The 15925-nt window shown below is 35.9% G+C and overlaps 1 protein-coding gene across 6 annotated transcripts in view; it reads left to right on the top strand.

The window, feature by feature from the left end:
* Positions 1-15925, top strand: part of MED13 (mediator complex subunit 13) — a 102503-nt gene that overhangs the window by 16876 nt on the left and 69702 nt on the right. For all 6 annotated transcript variants that reach the window (XR_007412976.1, XR_003133719.3, XR_003133718.3 and 3 more), the window contains exons 4-5: positions 14250-14395; positions 15234-15431. Coding sequence is in view for 3 of the 6 variants with exons in the window: in XM_025440645.3 (XP_025296430.3) it covers positions 14250-14395; positions 15234-15431 (344 nt within the window). In the remaining 3 variants the exon portion in view is untranslated. The remainder of the gene's footprint in view (positions 1-14249; positions 14396-15233; positions 15432-15925) is intronic.

Consider the following 15925-nt stretch of genomic DNA (forward strand, 5'->3'; position numbering starts at 1 on the left):
TTTGGGTTCTGGAATTAAGATTTAAGTATTAGCAAAAACCCTGGGCCACAGAAAGAGGTTTTGGTTTTGTGGGATGAAGCAGGCAAAGTTCACAGGAAGAAGAGTATATCCCTAAGTATTTGTAGGTGAATTGTAACTAGAATATTAGGGCAAAATAAGGAAATTTCATGTTTTTTTTTTTTTTTTTTTTCTTCTAAAGATGTTTTGAAACTGTGCTGTTCAGGATGGTAGCCACTAGCCACTTGTGGCTATTTAAATTGCAGTTACTTGAAAACATAAAATTGCAATTCAGTTTCTCAGTTTCACTGGCCACATTTCAAGGACTCCTATGACTAGAGGTTATTTTATTGGGTAATGTAGGTATATAGAGTATTTCCATCATTGCAGAAAGTTCCTTTGAATGGTGTTATTTACACGAGAGCCTTTACGCTGAATAATTAAGGTAATACGTTAGGAGCTTTTACTAAAGAAGTTAGGTTGTTTTTGTTTTTAAGGCAATAGATGAAAGAATATACTTTAAATTACACCCATAAAACTATTATCTTACACTGCACTTGTAGCTTTTATATAGTCTTTTTATCTCTATTAATTAAATGTGAGCAGTGCAAATTTGAGTTTCCTGTGGGAGATACATTACTAGCCATTTTTTATAGCTTTAGTATGTCCTTTGGTTGGGTCCCTCAGTACCTCTGAAAACTTGAACTTCTAGGGAAGCTAAGAGCTATCATTATTATGTTTTCTAAGGACTCTTTTTCTTCCTGCCTTCTAAGGGTAGCAGTGTCCAATAGAAATACAATGTGAGTCACCTGTGTAATGTTAAATCTTATAGTAGGCACATTAAAAAAGGTAAAAACCCAGGTGAGAGTAATTCAGTATATCCAAAATATCGTTTTAGAATGTATTTAATTTTGCAAAGAATATTAATGAGATATTTTACTTTTTTTAATGTAAGTTTTTGAAGTTTAATGTGTGTTCTATAGTTAGAGTACATCTCCATTTGGACTGGCTACATGTAGTAGTAGTCACGTGTATATATTGGCTGTTGAATTAACAGCACAGTTCTAGGGCTTTAAGCCCAGCTGAGCTTGGTAGAGTGTTTAGTGGTAAAAAATATTTTCTAACGGTCTTTCAAATCCTCTTGGAATTGTATGCTAATTTTTAAAAAAGATTTTGTTTATCAACTTATTTTAGAGAGAGAGCAAGTGTGCAAGCAGTGGGGAGGGCACAGGTGGAGGGGAAGATAATCTTAAGCAGCCTCTGCACCAAGCATGAGGAGCCCAGTATGGGGCTTAAGCCCATGACTCTGAGACCATGACCTGAGCTAATACCAAGAGTCGCTCACTCAACCAACTGAAACACCCAAGGCACCCTGTATGCTAAATTTTGAATGTGCCCTAGAATCTCAAAGATTGAGGAAACTTTCACTTTCTGTCAAGGTACCCACTTTTGCCCAGCTGGGCATAGTTACTTGAAGCTGTAAACCAGAATATCATTGCTGTTTATTCTTTGTTATATAGTGTAAGTAATGTATTCACTAAGTGGGCAGAAATATATCCAAAATTCACGGATAAGGTGTTATCTTCTGTATTTTAATAAAGGTCTCTGGTTCATGGAGATACGTTCAGAATACCTAATGTTGAAGTTATACCTATTCATTTAAGACATTAAAAGTGTCTTATGAGAACTACAGAAATATAGATTAATGTAGTAGTGAAACTTGTTTGGATGTGGAATAGCCTTAAGAGATTGATGCCTATGTTTTAACTTGGGAGTATGGCCTGGGCTTTGGAATTTTAAAAAGATCTCCAGATGATTGTTATAAAAAGCAGATTTGGAAACCATTGACTAATGGAATTAATACACCATTTTCAGTGTATAGTTCCATGGCATTAAGTATATTCACCTTGTTGTGCCAACTATCACCACTATATACAGAACCATTTTTCATCATCCCAAATTGAAAATCTACACATTAAATAACTCATTTTCTCCTCTCAGCCACTGATAACCACCATTCTACCTTGTGTCTCTATGAATTTGTTTTAGTCACCTTATATAAGTGGAGTAATACAGTATTTGTCTTCTTGTGTCTGGCTTATTTCATTTAGTAGCATAATGTCCTCAGGTTCTCATCTTTGTAGTATGCACCACAATTTCATTTATTTCTTTTTTTGGGGGGTGGGAGCAGAGGGAGAGGAAGAGAAAATTCCAAGCAGGCTGCATGCCCAGCACGGAGCCCTGGGACAGAGCCTGATGTAGGGCTTGATCTGACAACCCCACGATCATGAACCAAGCTGAAATCAAGAGTAAGACACTCAACCACCTAAGCCACCCAGGCGTCCCACAATTTCATTTCTTTTTCAGGCTAAATAATCTGTTTTATTTTTATACCATATCTTGCTTATCTTTTCATCTGTCAGTGGACAACTGCGTTTTTCCACTTTTTGTCTGTTGTGAATAATGCCACTCTGCATATTGGTGTGTGAATATCTGTTCAGATCCCTGCTTTTAGTTTTAGTTTTTGTTTTTTTAAAAGATTTTATTTATTCATGAGAGACACAGAAAGAAGAGATAGAGACATAGGCAGAGGGAGAAGCAGGCTCCCTGAAAGGAGCCCAATGGTGGGACCCAGTCCTGGACCCTGGGATCATACCCTGAGCCAAAGGCAGGTGCTCAACCGCTGAGCCACCCAGGTGTCCCCTCTGCTTTTAGTTCTTTGGAGAATACACTTAGAAGTGGAATTGCTGGATCATATAGTAATTCTGTTTGATTTTTTTCTTTTTTTTAAGGAATTGCCATACTTTTTCATCATAGCTGTACCATTTTCCATTTCCACTAGGAAGATTCCAATTTTTTCACATCCTCACCAACACTTTTCTAAAATGTTTTGTTTAATAATAACCATCCTATGGGTTGAAATGGTATATCATAGTTTTGATTTGCGTTTCCTTAATGATTAGTGGTGTTGAGCACCTATTCACGTGCTTGATGGCCTTTGTATATTTTTGGAGAAATGTTTTAAGTCCTTTGTGCATTTTGGTTAGGATGACAAGGTGTTTTGTTTTGTTTTGTTTTTCTGTTTTTGAGAGAGTGAGAACAGACAAGCAAGGCTTTGAGGGCACAGGGAGAGGAAGAGAGAATCTTAAGCAGGCTCCATGGAGCCTAAGATGGGGACCTCAGACCCTGAGATCATGACCTGAGCTGAAAATCAAAAGTCATACCCTTAACCAGCTGAGCCACCCAGAGGCCCCAGGATGACTAGGGTTTCAAGTCAACATTCGCTTTAGTGTTATGATTTGAGATAAGGCCTTTAACTTCTTTGTGCTTTGAATTCCCAGATAGCAAAATGGGATATCTTTCTGTACCTACCTAACAGAAGTCCTAAAAGTAAATTAGATGGGCCCTCTCCAAAAGCAGTATACGTACTAACTTTTGTATATAATTTTTCACTTTACACCAGCTGAATTTGTCTTTTTTTTTTTTTTTTTTTTTAAGATTTTATTTATTTATTCATGAGAAACACAGAGAGAGGCAGAGACACAGGCAGAGGAGAAGCAGGCTCCATGTAGGGAACCTGATGTGGGACTCGATCCCAGGACTCCAGGATCATGCCCTGGGCTGAAGGCAGGTACTAACCACTGAGCCAACCAGGGATCCCAAGAATTTTTATGATTTAAAAGTTTAGATGGTCAGGTACTCATTGGGCATATGGAAAGGACATTATTGGGCCTTTATTTTAAGGGCCATGGTTTTCGTATATACCAGATTGCATTTATTTTCCTAAATATTTAATAGACTATAAATAATGTACTTAAACAAATTTTTTTTTTTCAGATTATGGTACTCTTTTTAGGAAGATTTTTAGTCACATTATTTGCTTTTTATGTCATGGCAAAAATTCATCTTGAGTATCCTTTTTTAATCTCATTTAATATTCTACATATGAAATGAAACAGTTGGAAACTATATTTTTAAGAACTATACTTCACTGATTAAAAAACAGTAAATAGAGGATATAAAATTCAAGTTTTCTACTCTCTTTTAAAGATAAAGAACCTGAGATTGTTTTAGTTTGTTGCCTGTACTTGTAAATGTTCTTGATAATATTTGCAATTCAGATTTTAAAATCTGCTTTTCAGTTCCTGAATAAGCACACAGCACTCAATCATTTTTATAGAATATTTACTTGATTCCTAAAACTAATCATGTTACAATTTCTTTATGTAATGGATTAGTCTTGGTGAAGTCACTTTTTTAATAGAGATTTTCAGGGTGCCTGGATGGCTCGGTCGGTAAAGCATCTATCTGCCTTTGGCTCTGGTTGTGATCCCAGGGTCCTGGGATCGAGTCCTACATTGGGCTCCCTGCCCAGAGGGGAGCCTGCATCTCCCTCTCCCTCTCCTGCTCCCCATTTGTGCTCTCTCTCTGTCAAGTAAATAAAGAAAAAAATTTTTTTGTAATATTTTTGACAAAAGTATTTTTAGTCATTCCTCTTTATTTATTTTTTTTATTTTTTTATTTTTTTAGAATTTTTTAATTTATTTATGATAGTCAGAGAGAGAGAGAGAGAGGCAGAGACACAGGCAGAGGGAGAAGCAGGCTCCATGCACCGGGAGCCTGATGTGGGATTCGATCCCGGGTCTCCAGGATCGTGCCCTGGGCCAAAGGCAGGCACCAAACCGCTGCGCCACCCAGGGATCCCCCGTCATTCCTCTTTAAACTCTAAATTTGTTCCTTTTATTGAGAAATATTTGTCTTTTAAAGTTTCCTGAAAAAGCTTAAAAGTCTTTGTAATGGTAAAAAACATATAGTTATTCTAGCTGGTTGAATATAAATTTTTCTTAACTTTTTTTAGCATTTTATCTTGCTTTTAAATTCTCCTATCTTTTTTTTTTGTTGTTAGAGAAAGGCTTTGAAAATTGATTTCTGCCTGTTTTATGTGAATACATAAAATGGGCATATCCTTCTCAGAAATGAAACTAGTGGTTTGCTAAGACAAAAGCACAATTTAGGAATTATATATTTATATGCTTTACTACTCAACCTTAACAATTATAGAACTGTGTCAGAAAAGAAGACCTTCAAAGAAAGAAAAGTACAAATATGACTACATATGCATTCCTACATATAGTAACAAAATTACTGCATATACACTTGTTTATTTTAGATATCTTATTTTAGAAAAATGTGCTTAGGAATAATTTTTGAAAATCCTAATGTTTCAGCTGGTATCAAGAATCATGTATTTTTAACAAAAGGTATTAGAATCATACTCTTGATTTGATATTTTCCTTGAAGCTGTGTTACATATAGGCCATACCATCACTTTGTTGAGAAGTAGTTTTATTTTCTAGCCTACGGTTTCTGGGCTACCTGTATTCTCTCTCAATTATGCTTATAAACCATCAGGGTTTTTTCCAAGTTCATCTTTCTTTTGGTACCTTATCAAGTATAGCTAGTAACAATCAAATTACATTTTGACTTTGATCCGTTTTTTTCCAGCTTTATAAATTCATTAGGCACATTTTCTGCCTTCTAGATTATTTCAGGCAACAACAGTTCTATGGTATATATCTCTAGTACATAACAAGTCACCCTTTTTTCAGCCCCCAATAATAATTTTCTTATCACTTTTCAGTGTCTTATGTTACAAGGCTTTCAGTCATCTGGTCCCAAAGCCAATGCCACATATTTAGATTTTTGTCATGGTAGCACTTCAATTTTTTGTGCCAACTTCTGTATTGGTCACTGTTGTATAACAAAGCACCCCCAAACATGGAGGCTTAATACAGTAGTAGTTCTGTATTCTCATTAATGTATCTGCTGGTCAGCTGGGGTTAGCCAGTCTAGTCCCACTATAAACTAGGTTGGATAGAGTTATATTTCATATGGTTTTCATGGCAATGAAGGAAGCACTGGAGAACAATCCAGATTGCATAAGCATGTTTTAAGCTTCTGATTGGCCAAAGCAAGTTACAAAGCAAGCCTGAGTGAAGGTTGGGGAAGTATATTTCACCTCTAATGGGAGGAACTACAATGTCACACCAAAGATCCTGAATAAAGAGAGGGTGAGCAAAACATAATTACAAAGCCACAGTAATCACTGTGATGCTGGCCTACAGATATGTAAACCGATGGAGTTAGGAAAGTCTATAAATAAACTCATCAAACATCGTTTCAGTACATACATACAGGGGGGCCAGGACTACTCAGGAAAAGATGATGATTCAGCAAATGATGTTTGAAAACTTAGTATCCATCTGTAAAAGAATGAAGCTGGCCTTTATATCTTGTAGTATATACAAAAATTAAACTGGACTAAAAACCTGAATGTAAAATCCAAAACAATAAATCTCCTAGAAGACAACATAGAGGAAAAGCTTTATGATGTTAGATTTGGTAGTGATTTCTTGATTATGACACCAAAAGCATAGGCAACAAAAGCAAAAATGAACAAATAGAACTATATCAAATATCTTTGTGCAACACAGGACATTATTAGTGAAAAAGCAATTTATAGAATGGGAAAAAATATTTGCAAATTATATATCTGATAAAGGTGAATACCCAGCATGTGTAAAGAACTACAACCCAACAATAAAAAGTCCAGTAACCCAATTTAAAACTGGGCAAAAGACTTGAAAAGATTTCTTCAAAGATATAGGGATGACCAATAGCGTATAAAAAGATGGTCAACATCACCAATCAGAGAAATGCAAGTCAAAATCACAATGAGATACCACCTCACATTTGTTAGTATGCCTAGTATCAAAAAAAAAAAAAAAAAAGAAAAGAAAACTAGCAAGTGTTAGTGATAGAGAAATTGTAACCCTTTTTCACTATTGGTGGGATTGTAAAATAGTACAACCTCTATGGAAAACATTATGGAGTTCTTCAAAAAGTTAAGACTAGAACTACTGTATGATCCAGCAGTCCTACTTCTAAGAGAATTGAAAGCAGGATCTTTTTTTTTTTTTTTGAGTTTTTAGTTACATATAGTGTCATATTAGTTTCAGAAGTATAAATTACGGATGCACTGCTTACATGTAATACCTAGTGTTCATCACAAGTGTCCTCCTTAATACCCATCACCCATTTAGCCCATCCCCTTGCCCACCTCCCCTCCAGCAACCTTCAGTTTGTTCTCTATAGTTAAGAGTCTCTTTTATGGTTAGCTTCTCTCTCCTACCCCAGTTCATCTGTTTTGTTTCTTAAATTCCCCATATGAGTGAAATCATATGGTATTTGTCTTTCTCTGACTTATTTCACTTAGCATCATCTACTCTGGCTCCATCCATGTCGTTGCAAAGGGCAAGATTTCATTCTGTTTTATCACTAGGTAATATTCCATTGTATATGTATACTACAACTTCTTTATCCATTCACAAGTCTAGATATTTGGGTTCCATAATTTGGCTGTTGTTGATAATGTTGCTGTGTAAATATCAGGGTGCATGTATCCCTTCAAATCAGTAATTTTGTATCCTTTGGCTAGGAGTGTAATTGCTGGGTCATAGTATAGTTCTATTTTTGACTTTTTGAGAAACCTCCATATTGTTTTCCAGAGTGTCTGCACCAGTTTGCATTCCTACCAATAGTGTAAAAGAAATTTCCCCTTTCTCTGCATCCTCACCAACACTTTTTTCCTTTGTTGTTAATTTTAGCATTCTGACTAGTTTGAGGTAGCATCTCATTGTAATTTTGATTCCTGTTTCCCTGATAATGAGTGATGTTGAGCATCTTTTCATGTGTCTCTAAGCCATCTGGATGTTTTCTTTGGAAAAAAAGTCTGTTCATGTGTTCTGCTCATTTAACTGGATTATTTATTTTTTTGGGTGTTGAGTTTGATTAGTTCTTTATAGATTTTGGATATTATATTAACCTTTTATCAGATATGTCATTTGCAGATATCTTCTTGCATTCTGAAGTTTTGTTGATCATTTCTTTAATTGTGCAGAAGCTTTTATCTTGGGGTGCCTTCGTAGCTCAGAGGATTAAGCAACCAACTGACTCTTGATTTCGATTCACATCATGATCTCAAGAGTCCTGGGATGGAGCCCTCAGTCGGGCACTGCACTTAGAAGGAGTCTGCTTAAGGATTCTCTTTCTCTCTCAAAATTTTTTTTCTTTTTAAAGCCTTTTATCTTGATGAAATCCCAGTAGTTTATTTTTGCTTTTATTTCCCTTGCCTTTGGAGATGTGTCTAGTAAAAAGTTGCCATAGTTGATGTCAGAGAGGTTGTTCCTTGTGTTCTCTAGGATTTTGATGGTTTCCTGTCTCACATTTAGGTCTTTAACCCATTTTGAATTTATTTTTGTATATGGTGTAAGAAAGTGGTCCAGTTTAATTCTGCATGTTGCTCTCCAGTTTTCCAACACCATTTGTTGAAGAGATTGTTTTCCGTTGGATATTCTTTCCTGCTTTGTTGAAGATTAGTTGACTCTAGTTGTAGGTCCGATTCTGGGTTTTCTGTTCCGTTGATATATTGTGTGTCTATTTTTTTTTTTTTTTTTTTTGCTAGTACCATACTCTCTTGACTACAGGAAAGCAGAATGTTGAGGAGATTGGCTTACCCATGTTCATAGCAGCACTATGCCCAATAGCCAAGAGGTGGAAACAACCCAAATGTCCATTGATAGATGAATGGTTAAGGACATTATGCTAAATGAAAAAAGCCAGTCACAAAAACACAACCTGTATGATTCTGCTTGCATGAAGTAGATCTAAAGTAGTCAAATTCATAGAAACAGGAAGTAAACTGGTGGTTGCCAGGGCCTGGAAGAGGTAGAAAGAGGGAATTGTTTAATGGATGTAATTTCAGATTTGCAAGATGAAAAGGTTCTGGTGATCTGTTTCAAAATGATGTGAATATACTTAACATTACTGAACAGTACAATTAAAAATGATTAAGATGGTGGGTACCTGGGTCTACCCCTCCCCCCTGCTTGTGCTTGCTCTCTCTCATTGTCTCTCATAAATTTTTTAAAAACTATTAAGATGGTAAACTTTATGTTGTGTTTTCTACCATGATTAAAGAAATGAGAGAGAAGAGGGTGAAGAATTGGGACCAATAACTCAATTTTCTACCAATAATAAAGTTGTAATTCTTTTGCCTTTTTTTTTTTTTTTTTTTAAGATTTATTTATTTATTCATGAGAGACACAGAGAGAAAGGCAGAGACACATGTAGAGGGAGAAGTAGGCTCCATGCAGGGAGCCAGATTCGGGACCCCGATCCCAGGACTCCAGGATCACGCCCTGGGCTGAAGGCGGCGCTAAACTGCTGAGCCATCTGGGCTTTCCCTAGTTGTAATTCTTTTTAACAAAGAATCTACAACTTGGCAGGGAGTTCATTTAGTTAAATAAATAATAGTGTTATAAATATTATGATAAGCACAGAATATTAGGGGAGCACAGAGATGCTGTGTAAAGGAATGTTGAAGTTGGGTACCTGGGTGGCTCAGTCAAGCGTCCAACTCTTGGTTTTGGCTCAGGTCATGATCTCATGGGTCCTGAGATCAAGCCCAGTGAAGGGCTTCTCAGTGGTGAGTGGGCTTGAAAGATTTCTCTCTCTCCTTTTGTCCCTCCCACACTTGCTTGTACATACATGCTCTTTCTCTCTCTAAAATAAATAAGTCTTTAAAAAAATAAAGAAGTATTGAATGATTAAGATAGTGGGGAGGAATTTTAGTTAAACAAAATTGGAGTTCTTGGTGGATTAAGTACCTCTCCCTGGAGAGTTAGGCAAGGATCAAATAATGAAGGGTCTAAAGTGCTGTACTAAGTTGTTTTGGTTTTTTTTTTTTTTTTTTAATTTTTTTTTTTTTTAATTTATTTATGATAGTCACAGAGAGAGAGAGAGAGAGAGAGAGGCAGAGACATAGGCCGAGGGAGAAGCAGGCTCCATGCACCGGGAGCCTGATGTGGGATTCGATCCCGGGTCTCCAGGATCGCGCCCTGGGCCAAAGGCAGGCGCCAAACCTCTGCGCCACCCAGGGATCCCTGTTTTGGTTTTTTTATTTAGTCTTTATGGCGTTGGGCAACTGTTGATTTTGAGCCTGCCAGTTAGATGATCAGGATTAATTTTTAGAAAGAGTGCTGGCAGCAGTGAAAAGCAAGATAAACTAGGGATTTTAATAGTTATTCAGACCTTAAAAAGATAAATGACAAATCATGGATATTTAAAAACTAGAATTAGCAGGAATTGGTGATGGATTTAGTGGATGATAGGGAGTTTAGGAAGATGAAGTTGAGGATGACTCATTTTCCTAGCTTTGGACCACTTTATAGATACGGACTTGATAAGAAAAGCAATGTTTGATTAGAAATAAGTTACTTAGATATAGACTATATCTTACAGTATTTAGTGTGTACATACTATGTGTCAAGGACCTATTTTAAAAGCTGACATTGACAAAGGAGACTGATTTCTCCACCTAGCTTACATCCTAGGGCGATTATAAGAAAAAAGTGAACTGTGTAATATTTTAGATTGTGATTATTTAGCCAAATGAAATCTACCCCTGAAGAGGAATTAAGGGACAATTTAAAGTAGGATGATTGATGAAAATTGCACCCACAAGGTATCTGAACAAAAACCTAATGAAAGTTAATGTAGATACAAGGAATGTCTCAGATTGAGTAACAGTAGGTACAAAGGCCTGTGTTTAAGGAACTGCAGAGAGGCCAGTTGAGAAGGGAAAGTATTAAAGGAAGATTAGTAAGACATGAAATTGGAGAAGAAATAGGTATTGGGGTTAGGCTGATATAATGTATCATGAGACATAAGAGTAAACTTTTATGTTGTTACCCAAGTTTGATTCATTCTTTTTTTTTTTTCTAGTTTATTTTAACCTGTCAACTCAATACTGTTTATTTGTTAAGAGCTGAGATGCCAACAAGTTTGATCTTTTCCACTTAAGAATTAAAGTTTATTTTTTTTACCTTGGTCTTGTTAAGACATTCTCTTAGATCCTGTACCTGGTTTTTAATAACACTTAACTATAATTTTTTTAATAAGTATTTTTTTTAATTTATTTATTCAGAGAGAGAGAGAGACTGAGAGGCAGAGACACAGGCAGAGGGAGAAGCGGGCTCCATGCAGGGAGCCCGACGTGGGACTCGATCCTGGGTCTCCAGGATCAGACCCCGGGCTGCAGGCGGCGCTAAACCGCTGCGCCACCGGGGGTGCCCAACACTTAACTATAATTAAATGTGTGTTTAGTATAGAGCCATGTGCTTAGCCATAAAATACTTGTTGAATAAAGGAATAATACTTGCTTTCACTTGGTGGCTTAGTATATAGTTCATTTAGATCTGAATATAATACTAAATTTAATGAAGGGTTCTTCTGAATGTGTGTCCATGTTTTGCTTTAAGCATTTTGGGTTTAGGTTTTTTTTTTTTTTTTAAGATAATTTTTTTTAAAGATTTTATTTATTTATTCATGAGAGAGAGAGAGAGAGGCAGAGACACACAGGCAGAGGGAGAAGCGGGCTCCATGCAGGGAGCCTGACGTGGGGCTCAATCCCAGGACTCCAGGATTGCACCCTGGGCCAAAGGCAGGCGCTAAACCGCTGAGCCACCCAGGGATCCCCGCATTTGGGTTTAGGTTTGTGTTGGTATGCTTTTTTTTTTTCTGTTTTACACTATAGAGTCTTTACTACTGCTGAAGAGCAATAATAATTGTCTTTATTTTGAAAGGGCATTAGCAATGGTTTGCTTTTCAAAGGACAGTTCTCAAAGTTATTAGTTAAATCTTGTCTCTCGGTGATTATTTTAGATTTTACTTTTATACCAAAGCAGATGTCTGTAGGCTTTGTAATTACTCAGCCAATAGTTGTTCCAGTAGGATTAGCCTTTCAATCAGATGATTAACAACCTTAAGATATTTAGTAAATAATTTAATTAATTTTATTTCCTATTTAAAACTATTTGGCTTTATCAGTTATGTTTCAGGTAAGGCTAGGGGGAAATAACCATTGGCTAAGTGCAATGTGGTATCTGGAGTTGGATCCTGAAACAGAAAAATGGCTAAATGGAAAATTTAGTGAATTCCAAATAAAGACTGGAATTAATGTACCAGTGTTAGTTACTTATTTGACAAATGTAGCATGGTTGTAAGATATTTAACTTCAGGGGAAACTGGGTAAAGAGTATATAGGAACTCTCTATGATACCTGTGCAACTTTTCTGTAAATTTCAAGTTATTCCAAAAGTATATTTTTTGTTTTGTCTTGTATTAAAGCAAGAAAGGCTACTGGGGTTGGGAAAGATATAGTAATCATTGATTATAGAATTCATAATTTTTTAAAGATTTATTTATTTGAGAGAGAGAGCACTGAGGGAGAGGGAGAGTGAGAGGGAGAAGCAGACTCCCCGCTGAGCCAATGGCCCCATGCAGGGCTCGATCCCAGGACCCAGAGATCATGACTAGAGCTGATGGCAGATGCTTAACTGACTAAGCCACCCAGGCACCCAATAGCTTATAATTTTTAAAAATTTAAAAGTAATATGATTTAAGCAGTACAGAATATTATGGATTTTGAAAGCCTGAGAGATTCCTGTTTAATGGCTTTAGTCCCATTCCCTAGAAGAAATCAGGTTTAGTTTTCTATCATTTGTGTTTTAACTTTTTTGCTTACTACTTCTGGTGGTTACTGCCATAATTACAGATGCTTATACCTCCTAGACCTTGATTAACCAACTTTAGACAGTATCTCCTGATTCTTTACCATGAAGGATAAAATTGGCTTTATTAGTGATAATATTGTCAGTTTTTCTTTTGGTTATCTTTTTAACTTGAGTGATGTGCTTAAATTTCAGTTAATTGGTTGATCTATCAACTTCTGACAATCTGTTGGCTCCCTGATACATGTATTTAAAATGAAGAAATTCTCAGTTCTGTACTACTCTTCATCTCTTTTTCGCCTTTTGTTTTCCCACTTTTGTTAGCTTTAGTATTACTTTTACTATAACTTAATTTATTGTGCCCTTGTTTTGTCCAGAAATAATTTGAGAGGGCTTATAGATAGATGCAACAGGTTTTTAGTTTATTAATGGTTATATTCTAAAGAACTGGTTCTTTGGGACTCCTGGGTGGCTTAGGTTGAGCATCTGCCCACCTTTGGCTCAGGTCATTTTTCTGGGGTCCTTGGATCGAGCCCCACATCAGGTTCCCCACAGGGAGCCTACTTCTCCCTCTGCCTGTCTTTCCCTCACTGTGTGTCTCTCGTGAATAAATAAATAAAATCTTAAAAAAAGGAGCTGGTTCTTTAAGACATTCTTAAATGTGTGGAGAAAAAAATAGATTCTTCTTAGTGTACAATCTCCTCTTCTGAGCCATTTGACCTTTCTATGTTTTATCTTAAGGATCCTTATGCTTTCCTCTTGGGAACTTTTATTTTCCCAGTCGTATCTAAATTTCATAAGATATTCTGCTTTGCATATAACTTTGATTCTAGGATGCCTCCAATTGTAAGATCTATCATTGCTTTAAAATAAGTTACCATTGGGGGTGAGAGGAGGGCAGTACATTAAATGCTTGACTGGATGAGGCCCAATATTAGAAACAGTAAATGAGAAAATACAGTTGTATTTAATTTCTTAATTATAAGGGAAAATAAACATAAAAATTAGGTCATCCTTAATTCTATTGCACACCTAGATTCTTTTACTCAATTTTTTGAGATTCTACTATTTTGGTAGCCTACCCTTTCCATTAAACTCATTTCCCCTTTACCTTTAAGTATTTTGGTGGCTGTGCTATAAGCATATGTGTGGGTGTGCCTAACTTGTTTACTGGTTCCTCTATTTGCAACTTTTTGTACTATAAATAGTGCTGTGAAGAACATTTCTTAAAACTAAATCTTTGCGGGCAGCCTCCGTGGTGCAGCGGTTTGGCACCGCCTGCAGCCTGGGGTGTGATCCTGGGGACCCAGGAACCAGTCCCACATCAAGCTCCCTGCGTGGAGCCTGCTTCTCCCTCTGTCTGTGTCTCTGCCCCTCTCTCTCTGTGTCTATGAATAAATAAATAAAATCTTAAAAAAAAAAAAAAAGTTTAGCTTTAAAAAAAAAAAAAAACTAAATCTTTGCTTATATCTGAATTTTTTTTCCTTCAAATGACGAAGTAGAATTTCTGGGTTAAAGAGAAATGTGCATTTTTGTAGCATAACTGCTTAGTAAAAGCAAGTTAACTTCTATTTTGGCTATTAATCATCACTAAAATAGAACTTTTTTCTTTTTTATTAGTGAACACTTGTCCTGCTCTTTCACGTTTTTCTTGCATGGAGACAGCAATGTTTGTACCAGTGTGGAAATTAACCAACATCAACCTGTATACCTTCTTAGTGAAGAGCATATCACCCTTGCTCAACAGTCTAATAGCCCATTTCAAGGTAGATTATTTTATTGGCTTACATATTTGATCTCTTATTCCAAGAAAACTGTTACTGCAATTGGTAATTTGAAATTTTAGTATTAATGAGATTTCCCCTGATCTTTAACCTAATGATGATTCTGATGTAATTTATTTTCTTTTCCCCTATTAGAGTTTTAACTCCATGAAATAAGTTTTGTAATACAAATACTATTTTAGAAGATTTTTGTACATGAATAACAGCATATTTTCAAGTGCTCTTTTAAATAGCATTTAGCAGATATATGTATGTTTCTGTTTTCAAGGTCATCTTTTGTGTCTGGTCATATAAATAATGCCATTTTTAACATTGGTACACAGGGACTTTGATATTTATACAAGATTGCTGATTTGTTTTTAAAGACTGACAGTGTGTTCTTGTTTAATTCTAACCCTAGTATTTGCTTTTTAAAAATTTACATGGAGGTACATAGTAAAAGTACTTAGATTTACACACACACACACGCACACACACACACACACACACACAGAGTATTTCCTCAAATTGCTTCTTACTGGAAATCAAGAGAAGTTGAAGGATATATGTACAATTCCAACTTGTGTTGAAGTTCTAACCATGTGAGATTTTTGTGGACAAAATTTTAAGATTTTTTTTCAAAATTTTAAGATTTTATAATAAATTCAGTATTGTGCTTTATCTTCACAGTAATGAAGTATGATAAATTGATTTTTCTCTGGAATGACTGAGGTTTCCTTTCCATTTTAGATTGCATAATTATTTGTCAAACTATTCAGTGTATTCCTATCTGGTGTACCAGTCTTTAATTACTTACTTGATGTCTCTTCTGGGTTTCTAGTAATCTTAAGCCCATTTGGACTAAATGGCACTCTCACAGGACAAGCATTCAAGATGTCTGATTCAGCTACCAAAAAATTGATTGGTGAATGGAAACAATTCTATCCTATCTCATCTTGCTTAAAGGAGATGTCTGAAGAAAAACAGGAAGATATGGATTGGGAAGATGATTCTTTAGCTGCAGTAGAAGTTCTTGTTGGTATGGATTCTGAGTATTAATGCTAAGGGGAAAATGTGTGACTGTTTATTAGATTTTGCTGAATAATAAACAATTCTAATACCTTAGAGGCTTTCAACATTAAACATTTATTTCTTTATTTTTTCCTCGCATTACTTAAGGGCTGCAGCTTGGTTGTGGTTTGGCTCCTTGTATCTTCTCATTCTGCAACATAGGTTCAATGAGTACTCACTATCTGGGACATGCTGTTCTTATAAGAACAGAGGAATAATAAGGACTGAGTGTGACTATGTAAGTGTATTTGAAGCTTCTGCTAGGATATGATGTATATTACATCTGCTTGTACTCTATTAGACAAAACTAGTCCCTTTGCGATGCCAAAGTCATTGGGGCAAGGAAATATATTCATCTAGAGGTAAGCATGCTAAAGGTGGGGAGAAGATAACTATGAATGAGTAACATTTGGAAGCTGGAAAGTTGACAATCGTATTATGTGGTATTTAAAAATTTGGTAA

The sequence above is a fragment of the Canis lupus genome, chromosome 9 (genome assembly GCF_003254725.2).
Source record: "Canis lupus dingo isolate Sandy chromosome 9, ASM325472v2, whole genome shotgun sequence".
NCBI classification, from domain to species: Eukaryota; Metazoa; Chordata; class Mammalia; order Carnivora; family Canidae; genus Canis; species Canis lupus.